Source organism: Stomoxys calcitrans, chromosome 2, assembly GCF_963082655.1.
Source record: "Stomoxys calcitrans chromosome 2, idStoCalc2.1, whole genome shotgun sequence".
NCBI classification, from domain to species: Eukaryota; Metazoa; Arthropoda; class Insecta; order Diptera; family Muscidae; genus Stomoxys; species Stomoxys calcitrans.
The window spans coordinates 160,624,720-160,645,953 of NC_081553.1; the positions used below are offsets into that span (position 1 = coordinate 160,624,720).

General features: G+C 38.8%; 1 protein-coding gene across 3 annotated transcripts in view; it reads right to left on the minus strand.

Moving 5' to 3' along the window:
- The window catches only part of LOC106082814 (protein eva-1), a 421,699-nt gene that overhangs the window by 258,461 nt on the left and 142,004 nt on the right, over positions 1–21,234 (minus strand). For all 3 annotated transcript variants that reach the window (XM_059362193.1, XM_059362192.1, XM_059362195.1), the window contains one exon: positions 3,428–4,007. In XM_059362193.1, the coding sequence (XP_059218176.1) occupies positions 3,428–3,584 (157 nt within the window). In that variant the 5' untranslated portion in view covers positions 3,585–4,007. The remainder of the gene's footprint in view (positions 1–3,427; positions 4,008–21,234) is intronic.

The following is a 21,234-nucleotide window of genomic DNA, read 5'->3' on the forward strand; positions in this document are numbered from 1 at the left end:
TCCTCCAATAACAAAGAAATAGATTTTAGGTTTCTTGGCTATATTTTAGTGTCAAATTGCTCTCTTCTTTTCTAGCTCTCAAGCAATCAACAACTGTAAACTGTCTAATAAAATAAATCGGTTCAACTCTTCTGAATTGGAAAATTATTTTCTCTTTTTTATAGCCACCACCGAAGGATGAGATTATTCAATTTATCATTCTCTTTGCAACACATCGAAATATCCATTTCCGACCCTATAAAGTGTATATATTCTTGATCAGCGTAAATCTAATCTCTATATATATTCTTGATCGTCGTGACATTTTATGTCGATCTAGCCATGCCCGTTCGTCTGTCCGTCTGTCTGCTGAAATCACGCTACAGTCTTTAACAAGTAAAAGCGTACTAAGTTCGGCCGGGTCGAATCTTATATACCCTCCACCATGGATCGCATTTGTCGAGTTCTTTTCCCGGCATCTTTTCTTAGGCAAAAAAGGATATAAGAAAAGATTTGCTATGCTATTAGAACGATATCAAGATATGGTCCGGTTTGGACCACAATTAAATTATATATTGGAGACCTTTGTAAAATGTCAGCCACTTCGAATAAGAATTGCGACCTTTGGGGGCTTAAGAAGTAAAATAGAGAGATCGATTTATATGGGAGCTGTATCGGGCAATAGACCGATTAAGATCATAATAAACACGTATGCTGATGGTCATGAGAGGATCCGTTGTACAAAATTTCAGGCAAATCGGATAATAATTGCGACCTCTAGAGGCTCAAGAAGTCAATATCCCAGATCGGTTTATATGCCAGCTATATTAGGTTATAAACCGATTTGAACCTTATTAGACACATTTATTGAAAGTAAGAATAAAATATGTCATGCAAAATTTCAGCCAAATCGGATGGAAATTGCGACCTCTAGAAGCTCAAGAAGTCAAGTCCCCAGATCTGTTTATATGACAGCTATAGCTGGTTATGAACCGATTTGAACCATACTTAGCACAGTTATTGGATACCACAGCAAAATACTTCGTGTAAAAATTCATTTAAATCGGATAAGAATTGCGCCCTCTAGAGGCTCAAGAAGTGAAGACCCAAGATCGGTTTATATGACAGCTTTATCAAAACATGGACCGATTTGAACCATACTTGGCACAGTTGTTGGATATCATAACAAAACACGTCGTGCAAAATTTCATTCTAATCGGATGAGAATTGCGCCCTCTTGAGGCTCAAGAAATTCCCCAGATCTGTTTATATGGCAGCTATATCAAAACATGAACCGATATGGCCCATTTACAATTTACAATACCAACTGACCTACACTAATAAGAAGTATTTGTGCAAAATTTCACGCGGCTGGCTTTACTCCTTTGGAAGTTAGCGTGCTTTCGAAAGACAGACGGAAGGACGGACATAGCTAGAAAGACTTAAAATGTCACGACGATCAAGAATATATATATTTTATGGGGTCTCAGACTAATATTTCGAGTAGTTCCTATTATGGAGGGTATAAAAATAGAGATATCGAGCTGAAACTTTACATACAATAGATTATATAGACCGATCCGCCGAATTAGGGTCTTAGGCTCATAAAAATCACATTTATTTTCTGATTTTTCTGAGATTTGGGAGAGTGAGTTGTGTTACGCCCTTCGATATCCTTGTTGAATTTGGCTCAGATCTGTCCAGATTTTGATATAGCTGCCATAAAGACCGATCTCTCAATTTCAGGTTTTGGGCGCATTTATTATCAGATCTCGCCGAAATTTTATACAGTGAGTTTTGTTAGGCCCTTCGACATCCCTCTTCAATTTGGTTCAGATCAGTCCAGATTTGGACTAGCTGCCATATAGACCGATCTCTCGATTTAAAGTCTTGACCCCATAAAAGGGACATTTATAATCCCATATCGCTGACTCTTGCATTGTGACAGTGACTTATGTTAGGCTTTTTGACATCCGTGTCGTATATGGTTCAGATCGGTCTATATTTAAATATGACTACCAAAATTACCAATATTTTATTCTACAAAATTGAACAATGACTTGTACTTATTAGACCTCTCAATATCCGTGTCGGATTTGGTCCAAATCGGACCATATTTCGATAAAGCTGCACCGGACTATGCCAAAAGGTGGTTTACATATAAAGCCGAGGTGGTGGGTATCCAATGTTCGGCCCGGTCGAACTTAACGCCTTTTTACTTATTTTTGTGTGAGGTGAAAAGCGCGCACATTCAAGGATTTTGATTGCGTTTTTGAAGATAGAACGTGAATTCCATTTCTAGTGGATAGCATACTCACTTGATTGGGAAAAAAACTCTAATACAATCATCAACATTGAGTTGCTTTAAGCCCCTCAACATCCATGCAAAATGCTGTTCAAATGGGTAAAACTTTGAATAAAACAACAGTATGAAGTCTTGAGCTCCTCCAAAACGTTTATATATGCATATAGATGATATATTATAAGTAGACGAACTTGATGATGGTGGGTATCCGAACTTTCGCCCAGCTACGTTTGTTCCATGTATTTTGATTACTGTGCTGTGGGGTGGATAATTGGCTCGACAAAACTGCTTTAAATATGAACATCCCATCCCATTGTTTGTCCTTTGCTGTAACAATGGTAAATAATTAGCAGTACAACACAAAGCCACAATCGTTCACGACCATAGTCAAGTTTTGAGACGAATACAAAATTTAAAATCATAAATTTTTAAACAATGCCTAAGCAGTCATTTTCCTTCCATTTTTGTTGTTTTTAATTCCAAGAAGTCATCAAACTTAGTGGTGGGCTTTAGACAGTTTCTTTTGTAATAAATGTTAGAATGGTCTTTCGCTTTGTTTTTAATGGGATTTTTGCTTCGAACATATAATTTGGAAAAAGTCTCAAAGCTGCATCTTAAATGTTATTAAATTGTCCAAACTACTGACAGTGCTAAGGGTTACAGCAATGTATTCAAAAATCAAATATAAAACAGGGTTTAGTATTTTCTTGACGTGTACTTGGTGGACACAACCACACTTTCAACTCGCTCGCCCCATGGTCGAGTTGGTGGATTCACTGCGGGCAGGGAGCGAGGATTCGCTTTGTTGTTATGCCACAAAAGGCAAATGGAAAACAAAAAGCTAAACACATTCTGTTTTGTATTCGCAGCCAGCAACGTTTCATGCCCCCTGATGAGCTTCCAGTGTTGGCTGGTTGGTTTCCAACCAGCCAACACTGGTTGGAGGACGTAGAACAGGACATGCAGGGAATACATTTAAACAACAAAACGTCTGAATAAAGGACGCAAGGGTGTTCTGTGTGTTTTTGTGCATGTTTTTAAGTATATGCGCACAAACATACGGGTATATAAGTGTGTATGTAGCATGGGAATACTAGTATGTGTGTATGTATGCATGTGAAAAGATTCAAGTAAAATATTTACCCAGAGGATCCACACGGTAAATAACTTCTGGTAAGACGGGGTTCAGAGTACACATGAAAAATACCCAAAACGTTAACCAAGCGCAGAGCACATGACGCCAGCTGTGATGCAGCAGCCAGTGCCCGAGTTTCTGTCCGGGTTGCTGTAACGTTGCCATGTTGCACAAGCGGCGTAAGCGGTCTTTGTTGGCGTGGCAGTGGCTAGAAGGACGCGTTGTTGACGTGACGATGTTGTTACCGTGGTTAAGTCTCGAATTTATGACCTCGTCTTTATGCTGCACACACACACACTCACACAACCGTCTTTTTCAACCGTTGCCACTTTCTTCTTCTGTTGTGTTTAATTTGTGACGCTGTTGTTGGTGATTGTTGCAAGTTTGCCTTTCGCTGATGGCGGGCTCCTTCGCAATTGTTGTGAACTTAAATGCTTTAATGGCAATTCTTGTTTTTTATTGTATTTCCATTCATGCTCTCGTTGGCCTTTATTATTGTTATTCATTTCATTTCTTTTTTTTTTATTTCATTTCTTTCCGTTTCGCTTGCCAGACTCCAGTACCACTACGCTGCAGTGCTGCGACGTCCTGGAAGTACACAGAACAGAAAAAAAATAAAATTTAAAACAATATACAATAAACGTTTTTTGATTTTTTGTTGTTTTTACTTTTCGCAGTGCGCGTATTCATATTGACAATAATGTTTTTATTTTTCAAATTATGCATATAAAATAAATATGGATATGGAAATACGAACAAAAAAAAGAAATTTACATTCATACGCTTTCATACCCGTGCAAACAAAACCACTCTCACGCACTCGCGTACTTGCTTGCGGCTCCTCGAGAGTCTCAATTGGAAAGCGAAAACAATTTTGCCAAGCGAAATGATGATATTACTTTTCAATTCACGTTTAAATGTTGCTAATTAAAATGTTTGTTCATAATTAATTGAGTATGCCGCTTAAGTGTGTATGCCCGCGTACACACAAACATATTTGCATGGAAGTGTGCGCAGTGTAGGGCTTGAGTGTGGTTTTACATGGAACAATGGCCAGGGTGGCGCATACACAATTTCGTACTTTACGCAATTTTGATAACAGTCGAATAGCGTGAGGAGCTCTATGCATTGCCGCATACATCGTACTTTAAGCATTGCCAGAAAATATGGCATTTGTATGTTGCATAACAAATACCTCGAAATGTTTACCTACAACCGTATAAAAAACATACAAACATATTCTGGATCATTGCAACACTCCTGGACTGGAGATCGGTTTTGATGGGAGCTATATAAGCTAATTAAGACCATACTTGGCGTGGATGTAACAAGTTATACCGAACAGCAAGTGCAAAGTGTACGCCAAATCGGAAAACATTGTGTTCTCTTGGCACCCTGGAAGTCAATTTTGGAGATCAGTTAAAGTGGGAATTCTGTGAGCTTACGGATTAATCTAGGTCCTGAAGGACATAAGCGGGGATACGGAAGGTTTAGCTTTCTTTTTTATTAGACGCCTAATCTAGGGTAGGCTCTGTTTGTAAAAATTATATTGGTTTTTGTGTGTTTAGGTTAGGTTAGTTTTAAGTGGCAGTCTGCCATCAGACTCACTTAGGCGTTTTCGTCCATTGTGATACCACAGGAACAAACAATGGAAGAACCATCCAGATCGCTTTAAAAGCCCAACAATCTTCACATCCGCTAAATCAGACAGGTACCCGAAGAAATGAGAACCTAAAGTGGAACTCCTTCTGAATGCTAGTGCGGGACACACATACAGAAGGTGTTCTATAATCTCTTCTTTTTCGATGTCCTCACAGTTTCTGCAAAAGTCGTTGCTGGAAACCTTCAGTCTATCAGCATGTTTTCCGATTAGACAGTGAACTGTAATGACGTGCACAATGACTGAGACATCTGTTCTAGCCAATGGCAGCAAAGCAGTAGAACTCCTCAAGTCTAGATTAGACCACATTAGTTTTGGAATGCTCACAGCCCCCTCTATGTGACCAGTATCCCTGGAATGTGTAGGGTAGTTCCTAGTATCGCAAGCTTGTCCGCTTTACAATTCCCTGGGATAACTCTGTGGTCCGACACCCAGAACAGGTGAATTTTGAACTATTCAGCCATCACGTTGAGAGATCTGCGACAGTCGAGGGCGGTTTTGTGTTCAGAAATTCGTTCTCCAGGGATTTTAAGGCTGCCTGAGGAGATGTTTATGCCGATCGTAGTATCTTAGCCACACTGCAGTGGTCGGGTAATCTTTTCGATACGACCAGTTCTAGATCTTTAGAGTGCACCCCAAAGCCCAGCTGGTCGTTCAGTTTGAAACCATCCGTATAGAAGTCTAAGTAACTTCTGTTACCAGGGATATTGTAGATCCAATGGGCTCTATCAGGAATCATGGTACAGTAATTTTTATCAAAAAACAGCTCAGATAGAGTGTAATCCACACTGTCTGGAACATCGGTTATTGTATCAAGGATAACACAGTGTCCGTAGCCGCCACATGGCCAATTAGAAAGATCCCTTAACGTCACGGCAGTGGTCGCTGCAATTTGGTTAGCCACAATGTCCAGGGGCATAAGTTTTAGCATTAAATTCAATGGCATAATATGTAGCATTAAATCAGATGGTGTAGCCCTCAATGCTGCTGTGATACTCTAACAAGCCATCCTTTGTATTGTGAAGTATTGAGCAGTAGGTGGACTTCTGAAGCGCCGTCCACCAGACCACAACACCAACTAGCGTTATAGGTCTGACAACCGCAGCATTCACCCAATGCATGACGCGCGGTCTAAACCCCCAACTTTTGCCAAGTGTATAGGGCAAGAGATGCTTTTCTTTCTCTTTCCAAAATGTTGGATTTGAAGTTCAATTTCCTGTCCAGCAAAACACCCAGGTATTTTGCGCGTTTCAGTGGATTTTTGTGTTTAAAGGCTATATCAAACTGATTATAACTTGAGTAGCCCCCATGTTCTATACAGGCTGAGCGCGCGATGTATCTTATTAAGCTCATATAAGAAATACTTTTCATCCGAGATCGATAAAGTGATGTGGGCTAGATGTTATCAGGGAATAAAAAACTCATGTTGCCAAAACCACTACAATGATAAAAAGACATTGCAAAATTGTGTACCAATGGTGGCATTATCATGAACAGGCGCTGTTGAAAATATTGTCAACATGCGGGGATGGTTTTATGAACATATGTAGTCGATTTCATGACCTGATCACCCCATGAAAATCATCTCTACAAAATGCGTATATATAGCAACACCAAATTTAAACCATTATATGTACAGCTAGCAGCTGTGATGCAATGTGGCAAGTCGTTTGTAAATACACCATCATGAAATGAATGGAACACAAGTTCGATTCTCGGTAGCACACTGAAAATGTTTGCAATCCATACAATCGGATTAAGCGCAAAACATGTGAATTGTCGCAATATTCAAAAAAAATGTGCCTTAGGTGTTGTCAGAATGTGGACAGTTTAAGTCCAAGCATTCAAAGCATAACATAACTAAAATATGGCTTTTATGGGTCTAAGACCCTAAATCGGAGGATCGGTCTATATGACAGCTATATCCAAATCTGTACCGATCTGGGCCAAATTGACGAAGGATGTCGAAGGGCCTACTTTTTATAGACGAGCCCGAAATGCCGTGCCGCCGTGCGACACCTCTTTGTGGAAAAGTTTTAACATGGCTGCCATACCAAATGGTATAGTACCTTGCAAATGTCGCCAGCATTGGGAGGGCATGACCACCGCTGAAAAATTTTACCGATGTTTCCGTTGGCACCCGAACCTAGGCGTTCAGTGCTTTAGGCAAACATGCTAGTTTTTAGGATATTCCTACAACATCAATATTTAACAATCGATTGGACCTAAATTTATTGAAAACGTTATAGCATGAAAAAATGTATGGAGAGTTTTATAAATATTGATTCAAATTTGGGTATTGTTCAGATATATGTAGTTATAAGATTTTCCTTGTAAATGCTACTGTCCCACATTTAACGACCGATTGGGCCGAAATAAACCACAAATGTTGGTAAATATGGAAAATATGCGATAAATTTTAAGTAAATCGAATCAGATGTAGATATAATGCAAATTATATACATTTCAAACTATTTGGTAGAAATTAAACAACGACTCTATGCCCTCAGAAAGAGGATATAAATATTACGGATGTCATGAGTAAGTTACTATGGCAGTTTCATTGATTTTACATAAATGACGTGAAATGATTTAATACAATAGAATAACAAAAAGATTTTCAACATATATATAAGAATACAATATAAGAAAAGAGTTGCTCTGCTATTAAAACCATATCAAGATATGGTCCGGTTCGGACCACAATTAAATTATATGTTGGAGACCTGTGTAAAATTTCCGCCAATTCGTATAAGAAATGCGCCCATTGAGGCTCACGAAGTAAAATAGAGAGAACGATTTATATGGGATCTGTATCGGGCTATAGACCGATTCAGACCATAATAAACACGTTTGTTGATGGTCATGAGAGGATCCGTCGTACAAAATTTCAGGCATATCGGATAATAATTGCGACCTCTAGGGGTCAAGATCCCAGATCGGTTTATATGGCAGCTGTATCAGGTTACGAACCGTTTGAACCTTATTTGACGCAGTTGTTGAAAGTTAAAATAAAATACGTCATGCAAAATTTCAGCCAAATCGGATAGGAATTGCGCTCTCTAGAAGCTCAAGAATCAAATCCCCAGATCTGTTTATATGACAGCTATATCAGGTTATAGACCAATTTCAACCATACTTGGCACAGTTGTTGGATATCATAACGAAATACTTCGTGCAAAAATTCATTCAAATCGGATAAGCATTGTGCCCTCTAGAGGCTCAAAAAGTCAAGACCCAAGATCGGTTTATATGGCAGCTATATAAGGTTATGGACCGATTTAAACCATACTTGGCACAGTTATTGGATATCATAACAAAACACGTCGTGCGAAATTCCATTCCAATCGGATAAGAATTGCGCCCTCTAGAGGCTCAAGAAGTCAAGACCCATGATCGGTTTATATGGCAGCTATATCAGGTTATGGACCGATTTGAACCATACTTGGCACAGTTGTTGGATGTCATAACAAAACACGTCGTGCAAAATTTCATTCCAATCGGATAAGAATTGCGCACTCTAGAGGCTCAAGAAGTCAAGATCCAAGATCGGTTTATATGGCAGCTATATCAGGTTATGGACCGATTTGAACTATACTTGGCGCAGTTGTTGGACATCATAGCAAAACACGTCGTGCAAAATTTCATTCCAATCGGATAAGAATTGCGCACTCTAGAGGCTCAAGAAGTCAAGACCCAAGATCGGTTTATATGGCAGCTATATCAAAACATGGACCGATATGGCCCATTTACAATACCAACTGACCTACACTAATAAGAAGTATTTGTGCAAAATTTCAAGCGGCTAGCTTTACTCCTTCGGAACATAAAATGTTGCGACGATCAAGAATATATATACTTTATGGGGTCTCAGACGAATATTTCGAGTAGTTACAAACAGAATGACGAAATTAGTATACCCCCCATCTTATGGTGGAGGGTATAAAAACAAAAATCAATCAAAATGTCCAGTATTTTTTAGAGTAGAGTACCATGCACTTAAATACAAATATAACAAAACAAGTAAAAGCGAGCTAAGTTCGGCCGGGCCGAATCTTATATACCCTCCACCATGGATCGCATTTGTCGAGTTTTTTTCCCGGCATCTCTTCTTAGGCAAAACAGGGTATAAGAAAAGATTTGCTATGCTATTAGAGCGATATCAAGATATGGTCCGGTTTGGACTACAATTAAATTATATGTTGGAGACCTGTGTAAAATGTCAGCCAATTCGAATCAGAATTGCGTCCTTTGGGGGCTCAAGAAATAAAATAGAGAGATCGATTTATATGGGAGCTGTATCGGGCTATAGACCGATTCAGACGATAATAAACACGTATGTTGATGGTCATGAGAGAATCCGTCGTACAAAAATTCAGTCAAATCGGATAATAATTGCGAACTCTAGAGGCTCAAGAAGTCAAGATCCCAGATCGGTTTACATGACAGCTATATCAGGTTATGAACCGATTTGAGCCTTATTCGACACAGTTGTTGAAAATAAGAATAAAGTACGTCATGCAAAATTTCAGCCAAATCCGATAGGAATTGCGCCCTCTAGAAGCTCAAAAATCAAGTCCCCAGATCGGTTAATATGACAGCTATATCAGGTTATGAACCGAGTTGAACCATACTTAGCATAGTTGTTGGATATCATAGCAAAACACGTCGTGCAAAATTTCGTTCCAATCTGATAAGAATTGCGTACTCTAGAGGCTCAAGAAATCAAGACCCAAGATCGGTTGATATGGCAGCTATATCAGGTTGTGGACCGATTTAAACCATACTCGGCACAGTTGTTGGATATCATAACTAAATACTACGTGCAAATATTCATTCAAATCGGATAAGAATTGCGCACTCCAGAGGCTCAAGAATTCAAGACCCAAGATCGGTTTATATGGCAGCTATATCAAAACATGGACCGATATGGCCCGATTTACAATACCAACCGACCTACACTAATCATAAGTATTTGTCAAAATTTCAAGAGGCCAGCTTTTCTCCTTCGGAAGTTAGTGTGCTTTCGACAGGCAGGCGGACGGACGGACGGACTGACAGACGGACGGACATGGCTAGATCGACATCAAATGTCGCGACGATCAAGAATATATATATATATTTTATGGGGTCACAGACGAATATTTCGAGTAGTAACAAACAGAATGACAAAATTAGTATACCCCCCATCCTATGGTGGAGGGTATAAAAATTAACGGCCCTATTCACAAAAAAAAATTATTATGGTTTTTTGGCAATGACACATCTTTTTTATAAATAACAAGTAAAATGGCATAACGTTCGGCCGGGCCGAACTTTGGATACCCATCACCTCGGATATATATGTAAACCACCTTTCGCCATAATTCAGTGAAAAATGCATTATGCCCCCATAGCAGATATACGAAATATGGTCCGAAATGCACCAAATTTGACACGGATATTGAGTGGTCAAATATGTAAAAGACAACGTTTTGTAGAACAAATATTGGTCTTTTTGGTAGCCATATCCAAATATAAACCGATCTGAACCATACACTATACGGATGTCGAGAAACCTAACCTAAGACTCAGTCACAAATTTCAGCGAAATCGGATTATAGATGTAGCTTTTATGGCACCAAGACTTTAAAACGAGAGATTGGTTTATATCGCAGCTATATCCACATCTGAACTGATCTGGGCCAAATTGAAGAGGGATATGGAAGGGCCTAACACAACTCACTGTAAAAATTTTAGCAAAATGGGTTAATAAATGTGGCTTTTATGGGCCTAAGACTCTAAATCGGCGGATCGGTCTATATGGCAAGTATATGCAAATCTGGACCGATTTGGACCAAGTTGAAGAAAAATGTCGGAGAGCTCAACACAACTAACTGTCCCAAATTTCGGCGAAATCGGACAATAAATGCACCTTTTATGGGTCCAAGACCTTAAACCGAGAGATCGGTCTATATGGCAGCTATATCCAAATCTGGATCAATCTGAGCCAAATTATAGAAAGATGTGGAGGGCCTAACACAACTCACTGTCCAAAATTTTGGCGACATCTGACAATAAATGCGCCTTTTATGGGCCCAAAACCTTAAATCGAGAGATCGGTTTATATGACACCTATATCCATATCTGGACCGATCTGTGCCAAAAGATGTAAAGATGTAAAGGGGCCTAACGCAACTCACTGTCCCAAATTTCAGCAAAATCGGACAATAAATGCGCCTTTTATGGGCACAAGACCTTAAATCAAGAGATCGGTTTAAACGGCTGCTATATCCAAATCTGGACCGATTTGGGCCAAATAGAAGAAAAATATCGAAGGGCCTAACACAACTCACTGCAAATTTTATTCAAAATGGTTTAATAAATGTGGTTTTTATGGGCCTAAGACCCTGAATCGGCGGATCGGTCTATATGGCAGCTATGTGCAAGTTTACACCGATCTGAGCCAAATTGAAGAGGGATGCCGGAGGGCCTAACGCAACTCACTGTTTCAAATGTCAGCAAAATCGGATAAATGTGGCTTTTATGTGCCTAAGACCCAAAATCGTCGTATCGGTCTATATGGAGGCTATATCAAGATATAGTCCGATATAGCCCATCTTCGAACTTATCCTGCTTATGAGCAAAAAATAATCTTTGCAAAGCTTCAGCATAATATTTCTATTTTTAAAGACTGTAGCGCGATTTTAACAGACAGACGGACGGACATGTCTAGATCGTCTTAGATTTTTGTGCTGATCAAGAATATATGTACTTTATAGGGTCGGAAATGGATATTTCGATGTGTTGCAAATGGAATAACAAAATTAATATATTGGTGGTGGGTATAAAAGTTAATTTGTGTTTGTTTGTTTGTATGTTCCGCATAGACCAAATCTACTGAACCGATTTTCTTTCAATTTTCAAAGATGGTGCATTACGGACCCGTGATGAAAATATGGAACTTCATTTGCCTGATATCCAATCGTCGGACCAAGTGTTTGGAGGCCCACCCCAACCCTCAAAACACCCCTAAATCGGACATGTGGCAATATGGCATCTGGGAGTAGAACACAAATCTCATATCTAAACTTGGGACCTAGTTTCTGGGGGCCCATCCATTCCAAAAACACCCCTAAACAGGACTTATTTGCTGACCATGGCAATATGGGGCTCAAATTAGAGGTATTTGAATGTAGAAAACGTATCTGATATCCAATCGTAGGACCAAGGGGCCCGCCCCTCCCAAAAATATCCCCCAAAAAGGACAAATTTACGACCATAGCATATTAGGCTCAAATGTAAATGGAGTAAAGATTCTAATCCAAGAATTTAATATCAATAGTCGGGAAAAAGAGTCTATGGGCCACTCAACCCACATAACTCCACCTAAATAGGAAGTATTTGCTGACCATTGCAATATCGGACTCAAATAAGAGGTATTTAGAGTAGAACACGAATCTGAGATATATTTTCAGAATCAAGTCACTGTGTGACCGCCTTATCCCCCAAAAGACCCCACAAACAGCAATTATTTACTGACCAAACAAAGGTATTTGGGAGTAGAATACGAATCTGTTATCCAAATGTGGGACCATGTGGGACCCCCAAAAAGATAAAATTTACCGACAATGGCAATATATGGCTCAAATGAAAGGTATTTGAGATGAGAAAAAGAATTTGACAACCAGTTTTATGGTCAAGTGTTTGGGGGATGCCTCATCCCATAAATGGCAATATGTTATTTAATGGCAATATGGGATATAAATAAATGATATTTGGGTTTGAAGGAGTGCAGCACGAAATTCATACCCACTTTCTGGAGTCCACACCGCGCTGTAAATCAACCAACCACCACCCTGGGGGCCTTCCCAATTCCAAAATCACCATGGTAATATCGAGCTCAAATAAATACTTTTAAATATGGAGTACATCTAACATCCGAACTTAAATGACCCTAAACATTCTTTTCGTAGCAAGGTCTTGCACTAAATGCTCTTTAGTTGTCGAAATTAATATTCAAAGGATAATTATATTCCACATAAAGTAAAAGAGGCTCAGCGGAGCGAGCCCGGTTCAGCTAGTTGTTAATAAAAATAGAAAAAAATTATTTTTCTTCAAACTATTTGTACTGGTTTAAAGATTTTAAATCCGCCTTATACCGCTATGGACATAAATCTAATCCAGTCATAGACTTTCTGTGCGATATAAATAATTTTAAGTCAATCTATACAAGGAATTCCCTAATCGTATTCCTCGCCCCTTAACTTGGACTGCCTTGAAAGGCTTCACATTCACCAAGTTTATTGATAGCAGCCCTCTAGCTCTTACAATCAAGACGTTCTTCTTTACTCTATGGCCCAGCACCAAATCAATGCGGATTTTGTCATACTAAGTAAAGGCAAGAACTCCAAGACAATGCATGACTTCACCATCCTGGTTGTTTTTTCCTTTAAGGCAACGTTCACCATCGATGTTCTGGCGTTGACACTGCACCATCGCAGGATTTTGGTGGTGGTCTGTGAGTTTTTTAAAATATTACGATTATGTCAAGTGCAGAAAAGGCGTCAATTGCCTCCTTACACTCTAAGACTTTTCTTGGCTCTACTGTCTTGGTTGTTATGCCCCTAAGGGCCGTTTACTATCCGAGAAGATATTCACACTCGAAAATCTCGCATTAAAACCGTACCACCTGACGCATTCCTGCTATAGATAGCAAAAGGAATCACAACTCGGTCTATAGACGAGTTCTCTCTTCTAGCTTTGATCCGTCCGCATAGACTATTAGATTTCAGTCAATAGAAGGTTGTGGCGCTAGAAAAAGTGTCTCACACTTGACTTCAATTCTTGTTGTTATTGTCGTTGTTGTGTTGTTGTTTGTGGTCCTCGTCGAGATCCATAGATGAGCCAGCTTATTCCGGCCATACGAACGCCACGAGTACGTTATAGCCATTGGTTATTTAAAGAAGCCAATAACTCGCCTTGTCATATCGAGTATCCCAGTCAGTCAGTATTTAGGAAAGAGTCGGTGCCGGCCGTCCTCTCAGTGAGAAACTCCACTCAATACCGCTGATGGTCCGTGACTACAATGGTTAATCACACAAATCGGAGAGCAGAATTGCAACCCGTGTGGTGCTGTCGTGTCGGTTGGAATTAATACATTGGTTCTCATCGCCTCGCCTATGCCAAGACAATACGTTCTCTGGAGAAACAATACGTTCTCTGAGAAAAACTCTACCGTTGATTTCATAAATCTTTAAATTGATGGTCCGGGCTCGAAAATGGGTCCACTCTTTGTAAAATCTGAAATTGAGTTAACAGATTGTAAATTGGCTGAAATTTGGTACGCAGAGTACACTAATGCTCCAAAAAACTGGCCCGGAGATTAAAAACCGATTTGGTTGAAATGGTTCCAAAATAGGTCTAAAAATAAAAAAAGTCGCCATATATACTTCTTAGATTATCGGGTTTGACGGTCATTTGCTACGTACAGTACACTTATGATCACTTATATTCACGAGCAGATAGATCCATCCATGGTGGTGAGCAGTGTTGCCGTTTTTGGTAGGTCCCTACCAAAATTGGTAGGTTCGTACCAAAATTGGTAGGTTCTCATTTTCTTGGTAGGTTGGTAGGCTGACCTCAATTTTTGGTAGATTTTTCCCATCATATAAATATCAGTTTAGTTACTAACAAGTAAAACGGCGTTAAATTCGGCCGGGTCGAACTTTGGATATCCAGCATCTCGGGAATTTATATAAACCACCTGTCGTCAAAATCCAGTGAAAAAATGCATACCTTATGTCCCATAGCAGCTATATCGAAATGTGTTCCGATTTGGACCAAATATTAATAAGTACAAGTCATTATTCAATTGTGTATAACAAAGTATTGATCTTTTTAGTAGCTATATCTAAAAATAAACCGATCAGAACCATATACAATATGGGAGTCGAAAAGCCTTACCTAAGTCAATGTGTAAAATTTCAGTTAAATGGGATTGTAAATGAGTCTGCTTTGGGGCCAAGACTTTAAATCGAGATATCGGTCTATATAGCAGCTATATGCATATAGACCGATATCTATATCTTTCTTTCGACTTATTATGCTTTTACATTAATTGTATTTGTTTTGTCGGTGGTCGAAGGAAGATTTGAACTTAGCGAACCGACATCATTTTTATACCCACCACCGAAGGATGGGGGTATATTCATTTTGTCATTCCGTTTGAAACACATCGAATTATCCATTTCCGACCCTATAAAGTATATATATATATTCTTGATCAGTGTAAAAATCTAAGACGATCTAAACATGCCCGTCCGTCTATCCATCTCTCTGTTGAAATCACAGTCTTTAAAAATAGAGATATTGAGCTGAAACTTTGCACATATTCTTTTTTTGTCCACAAGCAGGTTAAGTTTGAATATGGACTATATCGGACTATATCCTCATATAGCCCCCATATAGACCGATCCGCCGATGGCATAGACGGAGCGTTAAGGACCACGCCCACTAGGGCACTGGAGACTATTCCAGATATCCGACATATAGCAAACCTGGAAGGAATGTAAGAGGTTTTCAATCGGATACATGAGACGAAACTTGTGGTCGAATGCGAGGCACTGATGCCATCGGCACAGTCTTGGATTTTCGGAACCCTAGTATTGCCATCTGGAAGATCATACTACACAGATGGATCAAAGCTAGAGCACAGAGTGAACCTGGGGATCTACATTAAGAACCCAGGGACTGAGATTTTTTTTTTAGACTGCCTGACCATAGTACAGTGGAGAGGTGTGTATACGCGAGGACGTCGAGTGTAAACATATTTACGAACAATAAACTGGCCATCAGGGTAATAACAGCCAGTACGATAAGGTCGCGAAAATTTTGGAGTGTAAGAAGGAGATTATCGCCTTCACTGAGGATGGCACGATGCGCATCGATTGTGTGCCGGGCCATAGCGAAGTATATGAGAATTAGAAAGCAGGCGATTTGGTAGTGGAGTGCAAAGGACTGGTGTCAATGAACTAGGCTAACGAAGACTTTCCGGTCGACGCAGTTCGAGTTAAGGGCATGGGCTGCGAACGTCCACCTTACACAGTGAATAGCGAAATGGTCGGTTGGAAGGCGAAAATCCTGTGGGGTGGTCCGGATCGTGTGAAGGCGAGGCTTTTACTGAATTGAAATATGCAAGAGGTCTATAAAGTTTTCGGTTTCATGAGAGGACACATTGAACTAAGAGCTCACTTATGCAAAATCGGTGCGGCCTGTGACACAATGTGTAGGGAATGTGGCAAAGATGATGAGACGTTGGAGCTTTTCCTATATCATTACCTGGCTTTCGGGGCTAACAGACATCGGCACTTAGGTGAAGATACAATACCAGACATGAACAATTAAGGATTTTGTAAGTAGCACGAAATTCCTGACATAGATTTTCTATTTCGAGATAACCTTTTAGTATTTAGAGCGCACAACAAAGCGATAAATGGTTTAGGGGTATGGAATTTGTCCATAACCTAGCCAAGTCTTCTTCTGAGCAGTCTTCCGAATTTTGTTCAGTAGGCTTTTAACTTATTACGGAAGCTTGTCTGATTTGGAGCTGTCCTAGCTATTTTAAACCTAATGTAGCGATGGTCAGAGAAGAACTGCTGACTAATTCACATGAACTAATTCAACTGAACTAATTCACATGATTATTTTTTAATTTGTACAGGCATGTTCTGACCCTATGACGAAGCTTCTACTGCATGGCTTAAAAAAGTGTAACTATTAAGGAAACACTAAAGAAAATCCAAGTTTTAATTTTTTCATGTAAGCAAAGTTTTTATTCACTCCACCATAGGATAGGGGTAAACTAGTTTCGTCATTGGTAACACATCGAAATAAAGCTGCCAAATAAACCGGTATCGGATCTTGACTTCTTGAGCTCCTAGAACTTCTAGAGGACGAAACTCAAGTCCGATTTGGCTGAAATTTTGTACGAGATATTTGTTTTGACTTCTAATAACTGTGCAAATTATGCTCAAAATCGGATCAATCTTCAGGTATAACTTCTTTAACCTCCTCGGTCTATTAGTCCATAACTTTATGTATTTCCTATATATTTAATAAGGTGAAAATGATCCACGGTAGAGGGTATATAAGATTCGACCCGACCGAAATTAACGCGTATTTACTTTTTTTATACCCTCCACCATAGAATATGGGTGCAGTAATTTCGTCGTTCTATTTGCAACACCTCGAAATATGCGTCTAAGACCCCAGAAAGTATAAATATTCTTGACCTTCATGACATTTTAAGTCGATCTAGCCATGTCCGACCGTCTGTCCGTCTGTCAAAATATCAGGTTATAGACTAATTTGAACCATATTTGGCACAGTTGTTGGAAGTGATACCAAAACCCTACATGCAAAATTTCAGTCAAATCGGACGAGAATTGCGCCCTCTAGGGGCTCAAGAAGTCAAGACCCGAAATCGGTTTATATGGCAGCCTAATCAAAGCATTGACCGATTTGGCCCATTTACAATCCCAACCGACCTACACTAATAAAAAGTATTTGTGCAAAATTTTAAGCGGCTAGCTTTACTCCTTCGAAAGTTAGCGTGCTTTTGACAGACAGATGGACGGACATGGCATGACCCCCATCCTATGGTGGAGGGTATAAAAACTATTTTACCAACAATGCCACACAAGTGCTTGCTTTGCTGCACAGCTTAGCTTCAGTGCGCGTTGTTAGTTGTTAGTTTTATTTCCTTTGTTGGCTTGCGCTGCGCTTGTTCTAGTTCGTTTACTGCTGCACTCGGGTTTGTTTTCTGTCAGTCTCTCTCCTATTATCCGTAAAACAAATTTTAATAATTTGTTGCCGCGAGGATTGAACTCATGATCTCATGTTTGGTAGTCTTGCACGCATCCTCTAGCCTACCGACATCATATTCCTTATGATCAAATAACTCAATAAATGTTAGTACGAAGTAATAAGTGTCTCATTAAAAATTTTCTAAAATAAGTTTAAAGAAAAAAAAATTAAATTTTTTTGTACGGCTAGGAGATTCGAACCTTAGTTTGCAAGTCATGAATTGTATGGGAGTTTAGAGCCCTACATGGTAGTACGCCTTTCTTGAAAACTATCTCAACAAAAGAAATTGTTGAAATCCACAACATTTCAACTATTTTGCCTGTCAAGTCTCTACAAACCAATTTCAACAAATAATGTCTTCTGTTCAATGCTAAAATTCGTTGAGAATTTAAAGTTTCACATACAAATTTGGTAGTTGGTTTTATCTAAGAGTTATTTTGTCTGTGTGGTCTGAATCGGTCCATAACCTTATATAGCATCCATATAAACATATCTCCCGATTTTTTTGAGCCCCTATAGCACGCAATTCATATCCGACTTGGTTCAAATTTGCTCCATGATGATGATAATCTCCAACATACAAACCAAGTATGGCCCGATATAGTTCCAGTAGCCTGCCAATTTTTATCGATTATCTATTTTTTGCCTATAAAGAGCCACCCGGCAAAAAACTTGATAAACGTGATACTTGATTGAGGGTACATAAGATTCGGCCCGGTCGAACTTAGCAGATTTTACTTGTTTAATTTTCACACCACTGCGTGACGATTTGATGATTACGCGTAACAATGCTATTGTTCAAATGAGTGCTGAATATTATGTCCACAAAGATATTGAGGATCCTATTTGAAGCTTGCCTAATATTAAAATATAAATGTCTAATTTATTTGAAATTCATAACAATTTTGGTACACTCGAGACTTTTTTCCATATGGTTTTGAATTGAGCAAACAACTCTAGCCAAACTAATTTAATTTCTTATGCTTATTATGATAATTGTTATATTGTACAATATTTGCATCCAAAGCAGCCATAAGTAAATCTTTCCCAGTCGTAATTACCACTACAAAGGAAATCACGCAAATCATTCATATGGAATCTCCCCCTCAAACGAGCCATTCACGGCCTCATTCTAAGCACCGCAAAAATGTCGACTTAATTTTACATAAATTATAATTCTTCCGCCAGAAGAAATTGAAACGCAGGTATATGTCAGCGGCATCATATCTAGAGCATAAATATCTTCACGTATTCCCAAATTCCGCATAACTTTATGCAGGATTTTAAGCAAAGGATCCTATAAAAAATCGCAATTAAGTGCAAAGTTCATGGTTATCTTTGTTTAATTGGCGTAACGCCATGTTTCATGGTATCATTAGCACATAAAATGGAAATGGTTTCATGGCAACTGTGTCTCTTTATGCAGTGCTGTTTAGAGGCAGCCAGTAAAACGCAGAGCTGAGCGTAATCCCATATGTATGTAAATATGCCCACACACAAACTTATTTTGGAGGCTGTCTCGAAACACATAGGAATATTCAATATGATAGCATAAAACAAGTTACGAAACGCAAATGTCGCCAAATACTCTACACCACTCAATCGTAGCTACCATAATGTAGCCTATATGATCGCCTTCTAAGCATTGTAAACAAGCTGTACAAAGTTGTATTACTCTGTGCAACAGAAATTATGTTGAGTAAAGACAGTTAAAAGCGCTCTAAATTTGATTCGATAGAAGAAGCCATTGCGCAAATTTTAGCCAAATCGAATAAGAAGTGTGCTTTTCGAGTTATATGGAAGCTATATCAGGTAATGCACCCATTTAAACCCTATTTGGTACGGCTGGAAGTCGTTGCAAAACAGTTCATGCAAAATTTCAGTCAAATAGGATAAGAATTTCGCCCTCTAGAGTCTCAAGAAGTCAAGATCTGAGAATGGTCTGTATGGCGGCTATAAAAGGTTATTAACCGATTTGGACCAATCTTAGAACAGTTTTTGGAAGTCAAAACGAATTTCAGACAAGTCGGATATGAATTGCGTCCTCTAGAGAAGTCTATGCAAAACTTATCATGCAAAATTTTGGCCACATTGGCAGCTTGTATATCAAAACACGATCTGATATGGCCCATTTTCAATCCCAAACCAAACGGCTAGCTTTATTCCCTCGAAAGTTAAGGGGATTTCGACAGACAAACAGACGGACCTAGAACGTCAAGACGATCAAGAATAAATAATACTTTTTTGGGTCTAAGGACAACATTTCGAAACAACAACAAACGAAATGTTGAAATTAGTATACCCCCATCCATGGTGGGTATAAATGAGAAATGAATACCACAAGTACACAAAATATTGTATTCGAGTAAAGCAAAGCCATTTCGGAGGTACGAGTATTTCTCTTTATTGTTACAAATTACAAAATTGGCTATTGTACTTCTCAAAATTCTATGTTTTTAAGAAAAGCTGGTAGTTGGTAATACTCTACCATCATTATTTTAGAGTTATTTAAATAAATTTTTATTTCCATATCAGCAATTTTACAAAGATGAAAAATTTACCAAAATTGGTGGTGAAAGTTTAAATTTCAATTTATATTTATTCATCCAACTATATACTACGTATAACTTATTCAATACATTTATGAGATTTATCTGGAGGATGTTACAACAAATAAGAGCTATAATTATTTAAATAAATAAGATATATTGCAAACCAAAAAGTCAATAAGACAAGGCATAAATGGATGAGAAACCATATTTGAAATATTAAAGAAAAACAAGTAAAAAGGTGCTACATTCGGCCGTGACCAACTTTGGATACCTACCACCAAGGATATAATAATCGCCCTATTTTATTAGTTATAACTCCACTACTATATCCATAGCTATATCTAAATGATGACTGGTCTCGATCTCATTTTACTCAGGTCCCGAGAACTCATTTACAGGTAACAGTTTCAACCAACAGGCAACAAATCCGCTCTTAATAGGATTAAGATCCTAATTTAGAAGATAGGTCTATATGACAGCTATATCTGTCCGATCTGAACTATATAAAGTCCGATCTGAACTATATTCAGGTCGGATTTCGGAAGGCTTAAAATACCTCACTGTTTTAAATTTCAGCTAAATCGGAAAATAAATGCAGTTTTTATGGGCTCAGACACTTAACCGGCACATCGGTAAATATGGCAATTAAATATAAATATAGTCCGATCTGAACTAAATTTATGTCAGATGACGGGAGGCTTAAGACAATTCACAGTTTCAAATCTCAGCGAAATCGGGTAATAAATAAATCTTTTAT